Source organism: Chrysoperla carnea, chromosome 3 (genome assembly GCF_905475395.1).
Source record: "Chrysoperla carnea chromosome 3, inChrCarn1.1, whole genome shotgun sequence".
NCBI classification, from domain to species: Eukaryota; Metazoa; Arthropoda; class Insecta; order Neuroptera; family Chrysopidae; genus Chrysoperla; species Chrysoperla carnea.
Genome location: NC_058339.1, coordinates 9,878,990 through 9,896,753, shown reverse-complemented (window position 1 = coordinate 9,896,753; position 17,764 = coordinate 9,878,990). Strand labels below are relative to the sequence as shown.

At 30.1% G+C, this 17,764-nt stretch overlaps 2 protein-coding genes across 2 annotated transcripts; one reads left to right on the top strand and one right to left on the bottom strand.

Annotated features, from left to right (window-relative positions):
- Positions 1-2,446: 2,446 nt before the first annotated feature.
- On the bottom strand, positions 2,447-5,404 carry LOC123295739 (mitochondrial ribonuclease P protein 1 homolog). The gene is made up of 5 exons (XM_044877182.1): positions 5,193-5,404; positions 4,892-5,118; positions 4,040-4,310; positions 3,676-3,908; positions 2,447-2,848 (listed from the first exon to the last, which is right to left on the bottom strand). The coding sequence occupies exons 1-5, from the start codon at positions 5,401-5,403 to the stop codon at positions 2,471-2,473; spliced, it is 1,320 nt and encodes a 439-aa protein (XP_044733117.1). The 5' UTR covers position 5,404; the 3' UTR covers positions 2,447-2,470.
- Positions 5,405-6,809: 1,405 nt separating this feature from the next.
- Positions 6,810-15,748, top strand: LOC123295750 (protein melted). The gene is made up of 14 exons (XM_044877195.1): positions 6,810-6,947; positions 8,456-8,631; positions 9,789-10,037; positions 10,228-10,402; positions 10,828-10,991; positions 11,146-11,355; positions 11,454-11,614; positions 11,765-12,090; positions 12,385-12,671; positions 12,743-12,988; positions 13,067-13,202; positions 13,895-14,329; positions 14,552-14,673; positions 15,066-15,748. The coding sequence occupies exons 2-14, from the start codon at positions 8,527-8,529 to the stop codon at positions 15,318-15,320; spliced, it is 2,871 nt and encodes a 956-aa protein (XP_044733130.1). The 5' UTR covers positions 6,810-6,947; positions 8,456-8,526; the 3' UTR covers positions 15,321-15,748.
- Positions 15,749-17,764: the final 2,016 nt, after the last annotated feature.

The following is a 17,764-nucleotide window of genomic DNA, read 5'->3' as shown; positions in this document are numbered from 1 at the left end:
CCAGTTACAACCGCAACGGCAGAAAGAAGTTTTTCAAAATTAAAACTAATAAAAAATTACTTAAGAACTTCGATGGGACAAGAACGGCTGTCAGACATCTCACTATTGTCCATAGAGGCAGAAACTTTAGAAAAACTAAAATCATCATCAGCCATAAATGATTTAATAAATCAGTTTGCCGATAAAAAGGCAAGGAGAGTGAATATTTAAAATTCGATTTTTATTTGTAAAATGGGTAAATTATGTGATAAATAAATATTACTTCTCACAATATTTTTTTTCTTTTGTGAAAAATCTTTACCTCCATATAAGGGCCTCCAAAAAAAATTTTATACGGGGCCCCGACAAGGCACGCTACGCCACTGATATTATCAACTGTCGAAAATGCTTGAAAACAACCGTTGATAATGAATGGTCATAATTCAGATAATAATCATACTTAATGACGCGATCAAAATCCAAAAAATTTAATTTCGCTCTATGACATCAAAATTAACTTACATATAGGTGAACTTAGTACATAGGTGAACGGTAGCGAAAAAGTAACATGACAGACGAAAAGTTTGCTCTAAAATTAGTGGGTTTCAAAAAAAATTCTAATAAAATCGGATCAAATTTGCCTGTGTTATCAAAAAAATCAATTTTATGAACTTAATGACGTCATCAGAATCCAAAAAATTTAATTTTGCTCTATCACATCCAAATTTTATCCAATTTTCAAGAATGTGGAGTCCTGGTCCCGGAATCAAGCACATAAATGATAGCTAGGGAAAAACTGACATCACAGCTGAAAAGAATGACCCAAAATTAGTGGGTTTCAAAAAAAATTCCAATAAGATCGGATCAAATTTGCCGGTTTTATCAAAAAAGTCGAATTTTTAAACTTTATGACGTCATCAGAATCCAAAAAATTTAATTTTGCTCTATCACATCCAAATTTTATCCAATTTTGATAAACCAAGTATGTAATCCTACAAAATTTGGGTCATATTTTTCAAATTTGTGATCAAAATTAACCTAGCTCTAATATATTTCAGGAATGTGGGGTCCTAGTCCCGCAATCATGCACATAAATAATAGCTAGCGAAAAATTGACATCACAGCTGAAAAGAATGACCCAAAATTAGTGGGTTTCAAAAAAAATTCCAATAAGATCGGATAAAATTTGCCGGTGTTATCAAAAAAGTCGAATTTTTAAACTTTATGACGTCATCAGAATCCAAAAAATTTAATTTTGCTCTATCACATCCAAATTTTATCCAATTTTGATAAACCAAGTATGTAATCCTACTAAATTTGGGTCGTATTTTTCAAATTTGTGATCAAAATTAACCTAGCTCTAATAGGTTTCAAGAATGTGGAGTCCTGGTCCCGGAATCAAGCACATAAATGATAGCTAGGGATTTGGGTCATACTTTTCTTTGTGGTCAAAATTAACCTACCTATAATAGGCTTCAAGAATGTGAAGGCTTGATCCTGGAATTAAACACATACGTGAATGGTAGCGAAAAACTAACAACATGGACGAAAAGTTTGCTCCAAAATTAGTGGGTTTCAAAAAAAAATTCCAATAAAATCGGATCAAATTTTGCCGGTGTTATCAAAAAAATTGATTTTATGAACTTAATCACGTCATCAAAATCCAAAAAATTTAATTTCGCTCTATTACATCCAAATTTTATCCTATTTAGATAAACCAAGTATGGAATTCTACTAAATTTGGTTCATATTTTTCAAATTTGTTCATCTTATATTTGGCGCAATATTCACAATTAGGAGAGATACACAAATTTGCTTTGTAGTAATCAATTTTATTAAACAAAAAAAAATACAAGTTTATTTATTTCACAATTGTCAAATAATATGTTAACGTTTTAACAGATTTTCTTTGTTGACATTTAACCAGAAGTCTTTGTGGATATATAAAAAATTAAAAATTTTCAAAACGTAACAACAAATTTAATCTAAGAAATGAAGTTGTAGGTTCACTCAAGCTGATTCGGCTTAAAAAATCATGAAATTTCAATACAGATTATAGTTTTTAAGGTGCCTTTCTCTAGGTGGCTCTACACGTTATATTCGTGTAAGGCCATCTATTAGTTTTGATAATAATTTATCCATTTCAATGGTTGTTGGGGAAACAATATTTTATATATTTTTAAATAAATAAATAAAACGTCTTTCAAAATTCGTTTGCTTGTCATTCAAATTCGTTAAATTTCTTTGTGTGTATTCTCAATTGATTGTCTTTATTAACATTTTGTGGATTATTTGAATAGTGACATTATTTAAGTATTTTGGCCGTTTTCATTGTGCCCCTGTTCATTTATAATAGTATTCTGAACATTCATACCAATTTTTAGGTCTATGGAAATTTTTGTAACCTTACTTATATTTTATGGACTAATTTGACTGGATAAATAATATTTAAAAAAAAACAACAATATTCAAAATCAATTTAATTGACATATCATTTATTGAATATACTACTCACTAATAATTTTGATTTTCGCATTTTTCTATCGGGTTGAAAATTACTTTTAATTTCTTTTGAATTTTCTGGATAACTTTTAACAGTTCGACTTGAGTTTTTATTAAATCGCAAAGAACTTTTGTCATTCCTTAAAATATTATGACCAATTTCCATAACTTTTCTTCTGGGAACATGCCGTAACGCATAATTCCAATCACCAGTAGTTTTTACATCAAGTAAAATTGACACCATTTGATTTAATGTTAAACTTTTCCCCGATCCTGATCCCCATTGTAGGTATCGATCCAGCGGTAAACGTTTCATTCGTAATCCTTCTTTTTTTGCTTTGGCTAAAGATAATGGCTCATTATTCATCTAATAAACGAAAAAATTAAATTATTTTAAATATAATCGTGTTTATATTATTATTATTAATTGTGTTCAATTACACGTTAGCGTAATATTAATGTATCATGTATCCCAAATGATAATGAAAAGTTTTTGATCAATTTTTGGATCAACAAAAATTTACAGGGCCAGATTAACAAGTAGGCAGAATAGGCAGTTGCCTGGGGCCCCCGATTTTAGGGGGCCCTCGAAAAATGAAAAAGACTTCTAAAATTTTTCTTACAAACGTAAAATTCTAGAGAGTGAAAGAAAAATATAATCAGAACTGAAAATAAATTTTACTCAAATAAATAAAACTCAATTGACCGCATTCAAAAGGCGACGACCGACAAACTAGACAAGGTTCCTAAAAAGGACATTTCCGACTCATTTGACAAATTGTATGAGGGTGCAAAGAAGTGTATCGAAGTGAAAGGAGAGTATATTGAATAATAAAAAAGAATTATCTCAAAATGTACACTGGGGGTTTTTATTTTGAAATATTTCAAAATAAATGAATGTATCATTTAGTATCATTTAACAATAAACAAATACCTTTTCGTGAATGTTCGAGAATAGAAGTTTATGAAAAGGTCGAGAATATTCGAGAACAATAAATGACTGGGCCCCCAAATTGATAGTTGCCTAGGGCCCCGTTGAGGGTTAATCCTGCCGTGAAAATTTATGAGAATGATTGTTAAAAAATTCTGAACACGATGTAAACACAAAAACTGGATACCTTTCAAAAACAAACAAAAAAAACCCCAAAGTTAAATGAGTGAGATTATAAGACATGATAAAAAATAAAACCTTACTTTATCAACCATGGCTCCAATAATATAAATGGCATCGTGATCGTATTCCACTAAATCATCTCGACAATGTGGAGTCATGTATACTAATTTCTCTTTTGGAAATATATCCAAATAACTTTTTGTATGGACATGTAATGGAAACCAAGGTTCAAGTAAAGTTGGTATATGTCGATTTAAAGCTTGCATTACTTTTTCATTGAAATTTGCATTGCAGTAATGTAAATCGAAAGGTTCTATAAAAGAAAATTAAATGTATATTTAATTATATGCAAGAAAATTGCGTTATAGATCTTAACATATTAAAGATAATATTAATGAGAACTCCAAATAGTGATATTCCGAATTTTTATTAAATAAAAAATACCTGAGTGTGCACGATTTTCAGCAAAAAGTAACATTAATTGTTTTGCTGTATTAATTTTTTCCATATTATTCATATGTTCATCGTAGCCACAATCAATAACTAACTTTTGATTGAATTGCATAGCTTGAATTAATCTATTATTAGCCTGTTGATTCATGGTGGTTTCATAAATTCGTAATAATATAGTATTTGCTCCCAAACCATATTGACGTTCAGGTTTATCTTCAGCTTTTCTTTCTTCTAATTCTTTTCTTTTTAAATTTTTCTTTTCCTTAAAAAATCATTCAAATACTTGAACAAAATAATCATAGTGACACGAAAACTACATGCTGAAGATAGTTACAATTTGTAACATCATGAAGTTAGTCGATAAACGAAATGTTATTCACAATAGACAAGGATAGGCAGATGACATATTCAGTGCCAACCTTGGTAGAATCAGACAAGGTATGCTCTTATGAAAGGCAGGAGTAGGATCGGGACATTCTCTTACTCTCTTACACGGTACACAGTCACCGCCATATTGCTGATGTCATATTTGTTGACAGTAAATATGAAAAAAAATTGGGTACCGTGTGAGAGAGATTACCGAGAGTGAGACATTCCCCCACCCTACGCCTACCTGCACAAAGAGCATACCTTGTCTGATTCTACCAAGGTGTCATCTATGAACACAATAGATAGATTAACTGAAGTATGTATTATTTTTTTACATTTTTTATAAATTATTGTATTTGTTATTACTGAAGAAGTATAACTCATTTGGAATGATACTTAATTTAAATTTAAAACTACTAGGGTGGAATTAGTTCAAATTAATATCCTGTGAAGTATTTCAAAATTGTTACTTACTATTCTATTTTCTTTTTTCTTTTCAATTGAGAATAAAAAGCTAAGATATTTTCTGCGAGACGATTTCGTATCCTTTGATAATAATTCTTTCCATTGAAAGTCTTTTATAAATTCAGTGCTTGGTACTTTTTGTCCATCTTGTCGTAAGACTTCTGTTTCTAATATTAAAAGTTTTAATTTCTTTTCAAGATCGGGATCTCCATCAGTTATATTTTTAACTTGATCATCTGAAACGATTTGAAATTATTAGTTTTATATAATCTAAACGATACTACTAAAAAGGAAGAAAATGTATTATTACCGGTGAGAGATCCATAAATTTGTGTCTCGGAACTTTTGTTATCATTTGTAGAACTACAATACGATTTATATAAAATTTTAGAATATATATTAGAAATAATTGGTGTTTTTTTAATAAAATATCGATTGTTTTTGGAGGTTAGAATACATGGCTGAATACATTCACTAGTTATTAAAAATTGTTTCGATAATTTTGCAATTTTAAAAAGCATTTTTACGAATTTTCTAATAACAATAAGAAAATATGTTTTATTTTTATTATCAAATATTTTTTATTAAAGTTTATGGTAGTTTATGTCATTTAGTTTATAAATACCGCGTGCTTTTTGACATTTATAAACAACGTTAGAAAATTAAATTCCACTAAAAATATTACTAATATTTTGTCTGCAACTACTTCTAGGCTTGTTATGTCCCACATATTTTTAAAATTCAGAACCGTATTAATAAATGTTTCATTTTTTATAAATTGCAATATCTTAGAATATTATTATTTTTTCAATCTTTAACAACTCAAAAGTTACAAATTTAAAAGAATTGCTAATATTTTTTGTCCTTTATAATTGACCCAAAAAGTACAAAAATCGGGTGCACTAATTGACTGGTCGAATATTTTTTGAGATACAGGCTAAAATCGATCCAAAAATTGCGATCACTCAGAAACTCTGCCTCCAATCATTAAATTAACCGGATTTTTATACTTTTTGGATCAAAATTACCCCATCCACCGAGTTTCATCAAATTCCAAAACAAAATTTTTTTTTCCCGATTTTCTCGATTTTTTCAAAGGGGTACCATATGACCCAAAAAGTACAAAAATCGGGTGCATTTGTTGACTGGTCGAATAATTTTTGAGATTCGGACTAAAATCGATCCAAATATTGCGATATCTCAGAAACTCTGCATCCAATCATTAAATTAACCAACCTGATTTTTATACTTTTTGGATCAAAATTACCCACCCCATCCACCGAGTTTCATCAAATTCCAAGACAAAATATTTTTTGCGTTTTTTTCGATTTTTTCAAAAGGTTGGGTTGGGTTGGCCCCTAAAAAAATTGCATCTATAATTTAACTTATTAGTAACACCGTCTTTTATATTATTAATGAATGAATACTAATGAGCAGTTCTTAAAACTATCTTCATGAAGATTTTACTTCAGAAATCAGATTTGGGGAATATGAAATGAAAATTTGAATTTTATTGAGAAATTTTTTTTTTATAAGGATCGTCAGAGCTCCAATTGTTCCTAGGATTACTCTAAAAATATATTTTTTTTTTTTTATTACATCCGTAATAATTGCGAATACGGTACTGAATAAAAATGATTACTGATCTGAGAGTATAATTTTTTTCATTTGAGGAAATACCTGTTGCTGTCACTCACACATGGCCGCACCTGAGTTTTCAAACGGTACAGGAAATACGTTCATATACATATCTTTCTCTAGCACATGAATTCAACTATACTAGACACAAGATAGATGTATTAATTATTTATGATAATAATGAACTTTAAAAAATAATTTACAAATAGGGAAATCGCAGGTTGTTGCCTTACTATACGGTTTATTTATGTTTACGCGACTACAGTCTTACAAATGTGCAATAAAGATAGCTGCAATACGGAGAAAGGAAAGTAGTTTTGTTATATGGTTATGTGGCAAATAAGTTAATTTTTATTTATCTTTTTTAAAAAATAAAATTAAGATGTGAAACATTCATTAACGATTACATTCATTACGGATTAATTAGGTAATTGTTGAAATTTAATATTTTTATTGTTTTTATTTATATTCTTTGTGAGGTTACATTAAAAAATTTGTTTTTATTTTGTTGTAAATATTGTAATCAATTTTCATAGAGATTTTCTAAATTTATTACAGAAAATTTATATTAAATAATTTATTTTACTAACTTGTTTAACATAAAAGAATTAATAGATATATTTTAAATTTTATTTAAATGTGAACTTTAGAAAATCTGGTATTGTAGAAAGTGATATTTTAAAAAAAATCACAATACCTATTATGCATCTAAACAGATTTTATCTTAATTATAAACTTATCTATCGTTTTTTTTAATTTGAATAATAATTTCTTTAATCTATTTACGAAAATTCTGGAGATGTTTTTTTAATTTTTCATTTATTTCATGAAAGTAGTTTGTTATTTATTTCATGATTTTATTTAAGATATATTTTTAGAAATAAAAACTTTTTTTTGTTCAGTTCAATAAATTAATGTTGAATAAAATAACGGTGATTTCTTTGCAATTTATTATAAATTGTAATTTTATGATTCGCATCACGATGTAACATTTTTTTTTTTTAAATTCATGCTATTTTTTGTACGTATTTTATATTATAATGTTATTACAGTTCATTCAGTTGTATACTTACTTGATTTTTATGCATATCAGCATTATTTTGAAATATTTTTTTTTGTGGGATTTAAAAGAAATAACAGCTGTAATCTCTGCGGAAAAAGCATTGTAATTTCTAGTTTTGGAATCTATTGCTAAAAAATTGTTGTTAAAATATGTTCAGCTACCTCAAAAACCCCCCAGTAACGAGTTTGGACTGATTATATGACGAATTTCTCGAAAACTCCAGGAAGTACGAGGATACCGTTGCACCAGGTACCTCTGAGACCAATTCCGTCCCGATATTCTTGTTCAGTGACCCCAAAAATCCCCGAGATACGAGTTTGGACTGATTATATGACGAATTTTCCGGAAACTCCACTAGACGACGAGGAACCGTTTACCCTAAGCACCAGGTTCCTGTGAGACCAATTCTGTCACGATATTCGTGTTCAGTGACCACAAAAACCGCCTTGTTACAAGTTTGGAATCATTTGCATCACAATTAACCGAATTATTTAATATTAACGGTCAAAATTTATAATGCATATTAATTATGCTAATTGCATATTTTTAATTTCTTATAAATCAGACTAAGTCACAAATTTTCATGACGCTCTAACGAATCGAATGCCAAAAACCGCCGTCAAATCCGAATTACTGCTCAAATTTTTCGAACTTTAAACTCAAAAACACATTAAAAACTCTTTCATATGAAAAAATCCAGTTTATACTCACCTCATGTACATTTTGATTTAAGTTTAAAGTTCGAATCTTTTTAATGGAAAAGTCCTTCATGACATAAAATTACACTTTTACTAAATTATTTCATTTTTCAAGTGAAACATTTTTTCAAACCATCTTGTTTTAAAAATAATTTTTTATTTTATTTTTTTCAGAGATAATATGTTTTTAGAAATATATTAATTACTTATCAAAAAAAATGTTGTACAAATGAGAAGAAAGCATCATGCACGAGTTGTTTACACAAGTACTTAATAACAGGGATTTATCGAGAGCCGGCGATTTATTTTCTGTATCGGATGCAGCAATTGTAAATGATTTAACCGAAGTGGTAAATATACATTTTTTTCCTCGCAATAATTTTTTATTCTGTAAATCTCGAAAATGTTGAGATAAGGCGTAAAATGGCAAGACACAAAAAATGCTTAGAATAGGCCAAATTATAAATTTTAATCGTTTTAAAGTCGAATATTTGGCTTTCTTTGGCAATATATGAAAAGTCTAATGTATTCAAATAAACCCCAAATCACAGATGAGCAAATTAAAAATATTATGGGTGCAGTTGCATCCATACGAGACAACCCAGATACTCTTCAGGAAGCTACGTCTTCAATTACTAGAACAACGAGTATACTATATTGAGACACTTGCATAATACAGTGGACCCGCGGTAATCCGACAAACTTTTTGAAAGATGTTGTCGAATTATCGAATTTGTCGAACTATAGAGTATTGCCACAAACCCACTGTTGTCCGGAAGTTTTTGAAAAAGAATACTTTGTAAACCGACAAAGGGGTAAGATATCAATCATTTTCTAATTTCAGCCACGGAGAATTCATGTATTTATAATAAATCTGAATTGTAATTATCGTTATAGTTATGTCGGATTACAAGGGGTGCCGGATTAGACAGGGGCCGGACTACCGCGGATCTACTGTATAGAGAGTTAAAATATGATAGGCTTCATATATTTAATTTAGTTTGACGTAAACAATAGATAAGCCGATAAAGGCTAGAATCAATCATTTCTTATCTAAACGTGATAAAGCTATTATTGAACTTAAATGATAAATCGTTATTCGAATTAGATATATATTATAATTAATTACACAGGTCTGCAAAAAAAATTTTTTTATCAGCTGCATGAGATATTTTTACTAAATTACATGTTTTAGAATGCGCTAATTTCAGAAGTGATGGCCATTTTACAAGCTTCTTTATCTTTCTCATTTGCATACTTTCCATAAAGAGGGTGTCGGTTAAAAGCCCTCTTATGTCGGGGTTTAGTTGAAATGTCCAGTCATTAAAGTTACGGAAGAAAAATATTTCAACCAAATTTAAATTTCATAAATATTCCCTATTGCATTGCCTATGGGCCACGGCATGGGTTAACCCTTAGTAACTACCTTTAGTACCTAATCTATCATTGAAATTTATGATTGTAATGGAAGTAAAAGTAAAAAAATGAATTTTTTTTTAATTTTCAGTTAAAAGAAATCACTTCAATAGCATCATTACCAGATTATGCTCATAATGACAACGATCAAAGCGTAGTAGAAATATGTGTGACACGTGTCACATCCTGTGTACGAGAAACTGGTACCGTTGAACAACATTGTGATGCTCTGGTTACACTTCTTGAATCATGTTTGCACCATAATTTACAACCGTCTGTACGTGATGAAGATCCTCCGCATGCAAAAATTTCAGCTGATATTATTTCTTGTATATTTTTGGTAAGATATTACTTATTTAGTGCGAACTCACTTAAAATTTCTCATAAATTTTCAATATATTTTCTCCCATTTATGATTTATTTAATTCCGATAATTTACGGAAGAAAAATATTTGAACCAAATTTAAATTTCATTAATATTTCCTATTAAATCGAAATTCGAAAATAATTTATGTCTTGTTTGTTTCTAGAATTATAATAAGAAAAGTGTTATGCAACGTGCAATACCAGTTGCAGTAAAATTTTTACATAAAGGAAATAAAGAACTTTCTAGAAATATGGCTTCTTATTTATCGTTAGCAGCTATCGAACATGCACCGTTGTTAAGTCCACATGTTCAACCGATTATGGATTCTATTATTTCAGGTTTGTTAATCAACTTTAGTTTAATTTTGTCTATTTTTCCGGATTAATTAGACGTTCTATCTCTTTGAAATTGAGTCGGAGTTTACTAATTTAAACTCAGGTAGATTATCGATATCCTTGCTTATCATATACAGTCGAGCCCCTGGAAAAGTAAAAGATCAAAGCGTCGCAATCTTTCTATCACTTATCGAGGTTTTCAATTCTCACTAAACAAGTTTTTTGGTAAATATTTTGGGTGCTTATTGATTCTCACGCACACCATTGTTAAAATTGCCACCACTAAATTTTTCTAGAATGTTCCACAATATTATTCAACTCTCTAAGGGGTGTTTTCCCCTACCTCTTGTTTTTCTAGAATGTTAAGTGATGTCTTGAAACGTACCTTTAAGCGATAAATTATTAAACCTTAATATTTTATTTTGTAGGAAATTATCCATTATGTCGAGTTCTTGCACAAATTTATGAAGTATCAAAAGAACCATTACAAGGACATGCTATGGCGCTAGTTTCACTATTACCACTTTGTGACAATCAAGAAAAATTAGCTTTATTAAATTTATTTGCATTGATTGCAAAGAATAAGCCTACGGTGAGTAAAACAGTACAGCTTTATTTTCAGTGCCAGGCGATTCAGTTCCTCGAACCATTCATAGATTAGGCTTCCTAGGAGTAAATATGTTTCTAAGCTAAAAACCCTTGTTTAATAATTGTTGGTATGTTTATAACAAAATTTTAATTTATAGTTGTTGGAAGCAAGCGTGCCTCAATTATGCGAATATTTAAATAATGCTACAACCGCATCCGCAACCATTCAAGTATTTTTAAATTTAGCTGAACGACGACCTACGGTTTTGGTGGAACATGTGTCTGCAATTAAAAAGGCTGCGCAAAAACATCCGCATATTGTTTGTCCGGCTGCACAGGTAATCGCTGCTGTTGGAAAGTTAAGCAAAGTAAGTAAACTGATTTTATCATATTTAGACAAAATTTTGAACAAAGGTTTCAGTTTCTTCAGAAAATTATTTCATAAAAATTTTTCTTCTTTAATTAGGATCGAGCTCAAGACGCGTTGAATTTTGTTTTGGAACAATTGCCGAAAGCGGATCGAGGATCACAGAGTACATTATTAAGAGAGGCAACATTACTTTGTAGTTCTTATCCAGTTTTATTCACCGATAAAGTTTTAGCCGGAGTTCGACAAAGGCATCAAAGGTATTTACATTTTTTTTTTAATTTTTATAAGCAGTGATGAATATGAGAATTTTCTCAAGTTGGAGTGGGATAAATTTAACTGAATTTGTGAAAAGACAAAAAAAAAAAGATAAGTTTTGTTTAAGTTTAGTTTTATATAAATTTTTTTAGCTCAAATCAAGTGAATCAAACATCATGTGGTGTAACAATTGTAAAAGTAGGTGGTTCAATTCAAACTTCGCCGCCATTACCTGCATCACCACCTCCTGTAGTTCAACCGTCACAAAATTCACAACCAATTTTATCACAAAGTTCATCACAAAGTGTTACACAAATTCCACCAGTCAGTACGCAAAGTACTGTAACACAAACAACAGTGACACAAACGGGTGGGTACACACGTCGTGCTAAACTTGGTGATTCTAGAAGTACGGGACGATTGCATACTACAACATCAGGTAACACACATCGGAGCATGACACGTCTTAATATTGCCGGTAAGAATTTTTATTATATTTAGTGTTCTAATTTAATTTCTTAGAAATACTGAGTTCATAAATTTAGGGATTAGATTTTCAAGACGTAAAAAAAAACGAATAGTTTCCCTTCATACCTGTCAAACTCATGCTATGCGATTTTAACGCTAAGATGTCAACGCCACGAGTAAAAAAATGTAAACCATATCTGTTAGTCTTATCTGATTTTTTCATTGAATGAACATAAAAAAGATACCTATTTTTATGTGCTGTGTCATATTCCTTTTTTGCTATGAATTTATCTTTTTTATTTAGGAGGATCTGTTGGAGGCTTACATAAAAGCATGACAAGATTAAGTTCATCACAACAAATTAACTCACCAAGTGTAAATTCAGTTCCACAGCCGCCATCACAAATACAAAATATTCCTGTGCCTCCACCGCTTAGCAATAATGTAACTGTGACTGGTGCAAATAAATGGGGTATTAGCCCGAGTATTGGACCAACCAGAGTATCTAGCGGTGGAGTTACAGTTACAACAATTTCTCCTAAAGGTCCTAGACCGTTAAGCCAAGGTCCATTAACTATGGGATCGGTAACGGTAAATAAATTATCATAAAGAGAATAAAACAATTTGCAAAATGTTGACTATAACCATTTTTCATTTCATAGATATCTGGTCCGGGAGGTATGACTAGTAACTCAAATCCACCGCCATTAAGTTCAATGAGTCCAGCTAATCCTATTTCAATTACTTCTGGTCCTGTAACAATTGGAGGAACTGTTTCTATTTCACATACTTCTCAAATGGGTTCTGGAAATGTTTCAATTTCTGGACCTACAACTGTTACATCACGTCGGAATAATAATAATACAAGTGTGACAATTGTGAACGCAAATAATAATATGGCTCAAAATGTAAGTTTCTGTAAAAACTTGCATTAAATCGCTAGCTATATATTTCCTTTACCGTGCTAATTGTATGTTTGGTTTCAGCGTATGAGTGTGTTTGAGCCTTATCCAATGCGCGATACTGTACAACATTTTTGTGAAAAGCATCTTGATAAAATTAAGGCATATATGGACAAAGTATCAGTTCGAATTCCTCCTCCAGCTAAATGTACAATTGAAGGTAAACAAGTGAAAACAAACAATTGACTGAGTTAATTGTTGAAATACCATGCATAGTCCGTGTTGATTTCTTTATCACATAACACATACAAACATGGGACACATACATAACTAATAAAGTATAGTACATATGTAAATGACATTATAGGTTTCTGCATTACCGACCGATATTTAGTGAATTGTTTGTACACATATTATAAAATTTCCGCCTAATTGGCGCCCTCACGGGTAAACAGGGATGTTTACGAAAAAATGTTTCAAACAAAAGTTGTTTAAATTTTGATAAGGAACATTTTTTACATTTAAACTTTTGTTCTATCTCTAACGGTTTATAAGATGGGTCCTACGGACCCAAGACCCAATTGACCTATGATGCTCATTTACGAACTTGACCTCACTTTTTACGTCCTGAGTACGCTGTAAAAATTTCAGCTCGATATCTTTTTTCGTTTTTGAGTTATCGTGTCCACAGACGGACGGACGGACGGACAACCGGAAATGGACTAATTAGGTGATTCTATGAACACCTATGACAAAATTTTTTTCCTAGCATCATTATTTTTAAGCGTTACAAACTTGGGACTAAACTTAATATACTATGTATATTTCATATATGCATGGTATAAAAATGTTTATACATGATCTATTCTTTATGCATTTTAAATATTGAAATATATCCATCCATAATTCCAGAAAGAAGAGCAAAAAAATTGGCAAAATTACACTTTGCATGCCAAGCAAGAGGTCAACATTGTTTATATTCACGAACATTTTTCACAATGAGAACAAGAAATCCACGCGTATGGATTCACTTAATGTTTATCGCATTACAAGCGCGATCGCCACATGCATTATCCAGCAGGGATGCATCTGTAACCAGTTTGAAACATTGTTGGGATATGTTGAAATGTGAAAATAAAACATTTCTAACATTAGTTACAAGCGCTTTTCCTTGTGCTAAAGATCAGGAAGCTTTATTAAATGAATTACGGCATTCTGGATTTTTTGATGTCTTCCAATTGGGTCCTGCGCCAGTAGGCGGTAGTGCTGATCCATTAGGTGGTACAAATTTACAATGGGGTTGTTTTCTTTGTACACATCCTGAAAGAGCCGTTGGATTTTTAAGAGGTATTTTTTTATATACTTTAATTTTTAAACAGGCCATGCACATTTTTAGATTAATAAATGCTGTTCATAATTTTTTTGTTTTGTTTATATTTTGAGATAAAAAGATTTCCCGAAGTTTGTCAATGTATTATTGAATTACCTGAATATGTCAAAATCTGGACAAAAATGATTCCAAAGTTGATGAACTCATATTCAATTTATGTAATTGTTTATTATGTTTAGGGAATACTCAACCAGTTATTGAGGGACAATTAAAAGAGAAAAAGGGAAGATGGAGACTTTTTAGACGATGGAGGACAAGATATTTTACATTGTCTGGAGCTCATTTATCAGTGAAAGGATCGGTAAGTTACAATATTGATTACGAATAGTTCCACATCAGCAATCTAGAATTCTGTTAGTTTTCATTGTATCAACATCATAACATGGAGATCTTTGATGATCCCACTTGTAGGATCTCTATTGAGGACGATGAAACCTCCATACATGTTGTTTGTACTTTCAAAAACCTGCAGGGCGTAAGGATTAGAATGTTTAGATCTGAAATCTTGGATCTAGCAATCCTGAGGGAGAAATTCCGACGGAGAAGCTATGGGCTTTATGCGTGGCGTCTGATTCTGACAGAATTCTATAGCTTCATCTGCTTAAAATAGCATCTCTCATCACAAAGTTTTATCAATATTGTTTCTCACACTTGAACTGATTTTTAATGGACAAAATTTTTTGTTTGTTTTAGAGTGGTGGTGAAAGTATCGATGTGAATCAAATAAGATCAGTAAAGGTATCACGAGGTGCTAGAAACATTCCAAAAGCATTTGAAATATTTACTGGTGATCAATCGCTTATATTAAAACCAAAGGATGGTAAGAATGCTGAAGAATGGGTACAATGTCTTAGTATTGTTGTAGCACATTCACATGCAAGAGAACTTCCTGCTAAAAGTAATTCACTCCCAGCGCGAGGATTGGGAACTAGTCGTGGGGCTTTATGAAAGTGTATATAAAAGTTATGTTTTGAAAAATATTTTCCGTCCATTGCATGCCTTAGTATATTTAAGAGATACAATTACGATTACAGTAAACTATGGAGGGTAGAGATAAGGAGAATTATCTTTGTATATAAAAAGTGTCCACCGAAAAGCAGAAAATTGGTGGCACTGTTGTAGCAAAAGTGTAAGTTTTAAAAGAAAGTAATAAGAGTAAGATAAAAATCTAAACAAGTTCTTAGATAAGGATAGAGAAGTTCACGCCAAACATAAAGTAATTAGAGTAAGATAAAGGATCTAAACAAGTTGTTAGAGAAAAATTGATAAGTTCACATCAAACATTTTTTGCTACACAAGCGCTATTCTGGTCAATAGGGAATATTCATGAAATGTAAATTTGGTTCAAATATTTTTCTTTCGTAACTTTAATGACTGGACATTTCAACTAAACCATTATTTTAGTAATTAATATCTTTTTAATTAATAAAAGTACAAATTTAGTGATGGCATTTAAAAATTTCTAAAACGGAAATTCAAATTTTTATACGGGCGTGACATCAAAGTACGGGCTTGTCAAATTTGTTGACATACTGTATGATATTAATTACTTACATTTTATATGGTATTTCATTAAATTCTACTATTCTACGGCTTTTTATTAGAAAATTTAATAATAACGAGTGTAAATTCTGTTTTGTAAATTCATTTTTTTTAAAGTGCAAATTATACATTAAATATGAATACATGAACATTCCCTATTGTTACATTTTATAAGACATATATTCTGTCTTCATTAAAATTTTTAATTTTAAGAACGTAGGAAGCATATTTATTATTTTAATCTGTTTTATATGCAAAAAATTATCAAAATAAAATAAAAAACGCCAAAGATCACAGCATACCATTATTCAATCGAATCAATTTGTTTTTTATATTTTTTTTATATCTATTACATAATAGTACTGGCTAATATTATCATGATGGGTCCATCCAAATTTTTTTTTTGTAACCTCCTGAACTCTAATTTATTGGATGGACCTTTGCCTGGCTTCCGTTTTAAATGCTATTAACGAAAAACTAGCAAATAACTTAATTAACGATCTTTTTTTTTGCGCCAGTACTATAAAGTTGCTTGCTAAAACTAAATTATTATTTAAAAAAAAAATAAGACCAATAGCATTTTGGATACGAACCAATATATTTTAAATTTTCGAGTTCGAATACATAAAACGTAAATAATAGTTTTAAATCGGTATCTTATTCAAAAATACGTTATAGTAATTCGCCATATTCTATAATTCATATCTTAGGAGTCTAGGGTTATTGTGTCATACGATAGACACACACAGCGGTCAAATTTATAATACCCCTTTTTTGCGTCGGAGGTTAATAAATAATATTTGTTCAAAAATCGTATCCAAGATGCACAACGGTCTAATTACGCTTCCAATTTTGTTAATAATTTATTAATTTTTTTTTTATAAAACTAGTAATTTATATATAGTCTTTTTACAAATTTATATATCAAAAGAAATTTTCCATATTTATACAAATTTTTATAAAAAATTTTCTTATTAGATTGAAGGCTTAGTAAAATAAATATAAATATATTTTTTTACTATTTTGGCATATTCAATTTTGTTACATTAGTCCTTAATGAAAGTCAAAAAGGAGTAGACACATAAAAAGATACGTTCGATTTTAATTTTGAGGTTTACTAAAATGTTGTAGCAACATGAAAACTTAAGTAGTTCGGGTTATTATTGATTTTCTAATTTTCTAGAACTAGAATTACCTCAATGTCAATATTGAACACGGATGTAACTTTTTGTGGAGCTGCCCCTTTTTAATAACCGGTGTAAATACAAAATATATGTTCTAAGACAAATGTAGGGGACCTGAAAATTTTTTTAAAGGTTGGTAACATTTTTTATATTATTGTAAATATAAATAAAATACCACAACAAATTTATATTTTTTGAATTGTATAATATATTTTATTTTGTTAAATGTTTCTATGTGTACTTTATTTGATTCAAAATTTTGGCCAATTTTTTTTTCCTATAAAAAAAACTTAACTAAAACAAAACCGACTTCAAAAGAAAAACTTTTCCAAAACAAATTAATATTCACTAAAAAGTAAAAAAATAACGATAATATAATGTAGGAAACCAAGGAAACAACTCTGACGGAACAGTTTGCTACATTAACTTGGCTGACATCGACTCATAAAAATTCATAAAAAATACGTCTCATCTGGTTGTCAGATGGGTGAAGATCAACCTTATCTCTTAGACAGCTAGACCAATACATGACATGATCATTTATCTGTCAGCAACGGAAAAAATTTGAAAACAACCAAGACCAAAAGATTAATACCGACAAAATCATAAATAAATAAATTAGACAGAAATTAATTGTTGAATTTATTTGTTTAATATATAAAATAA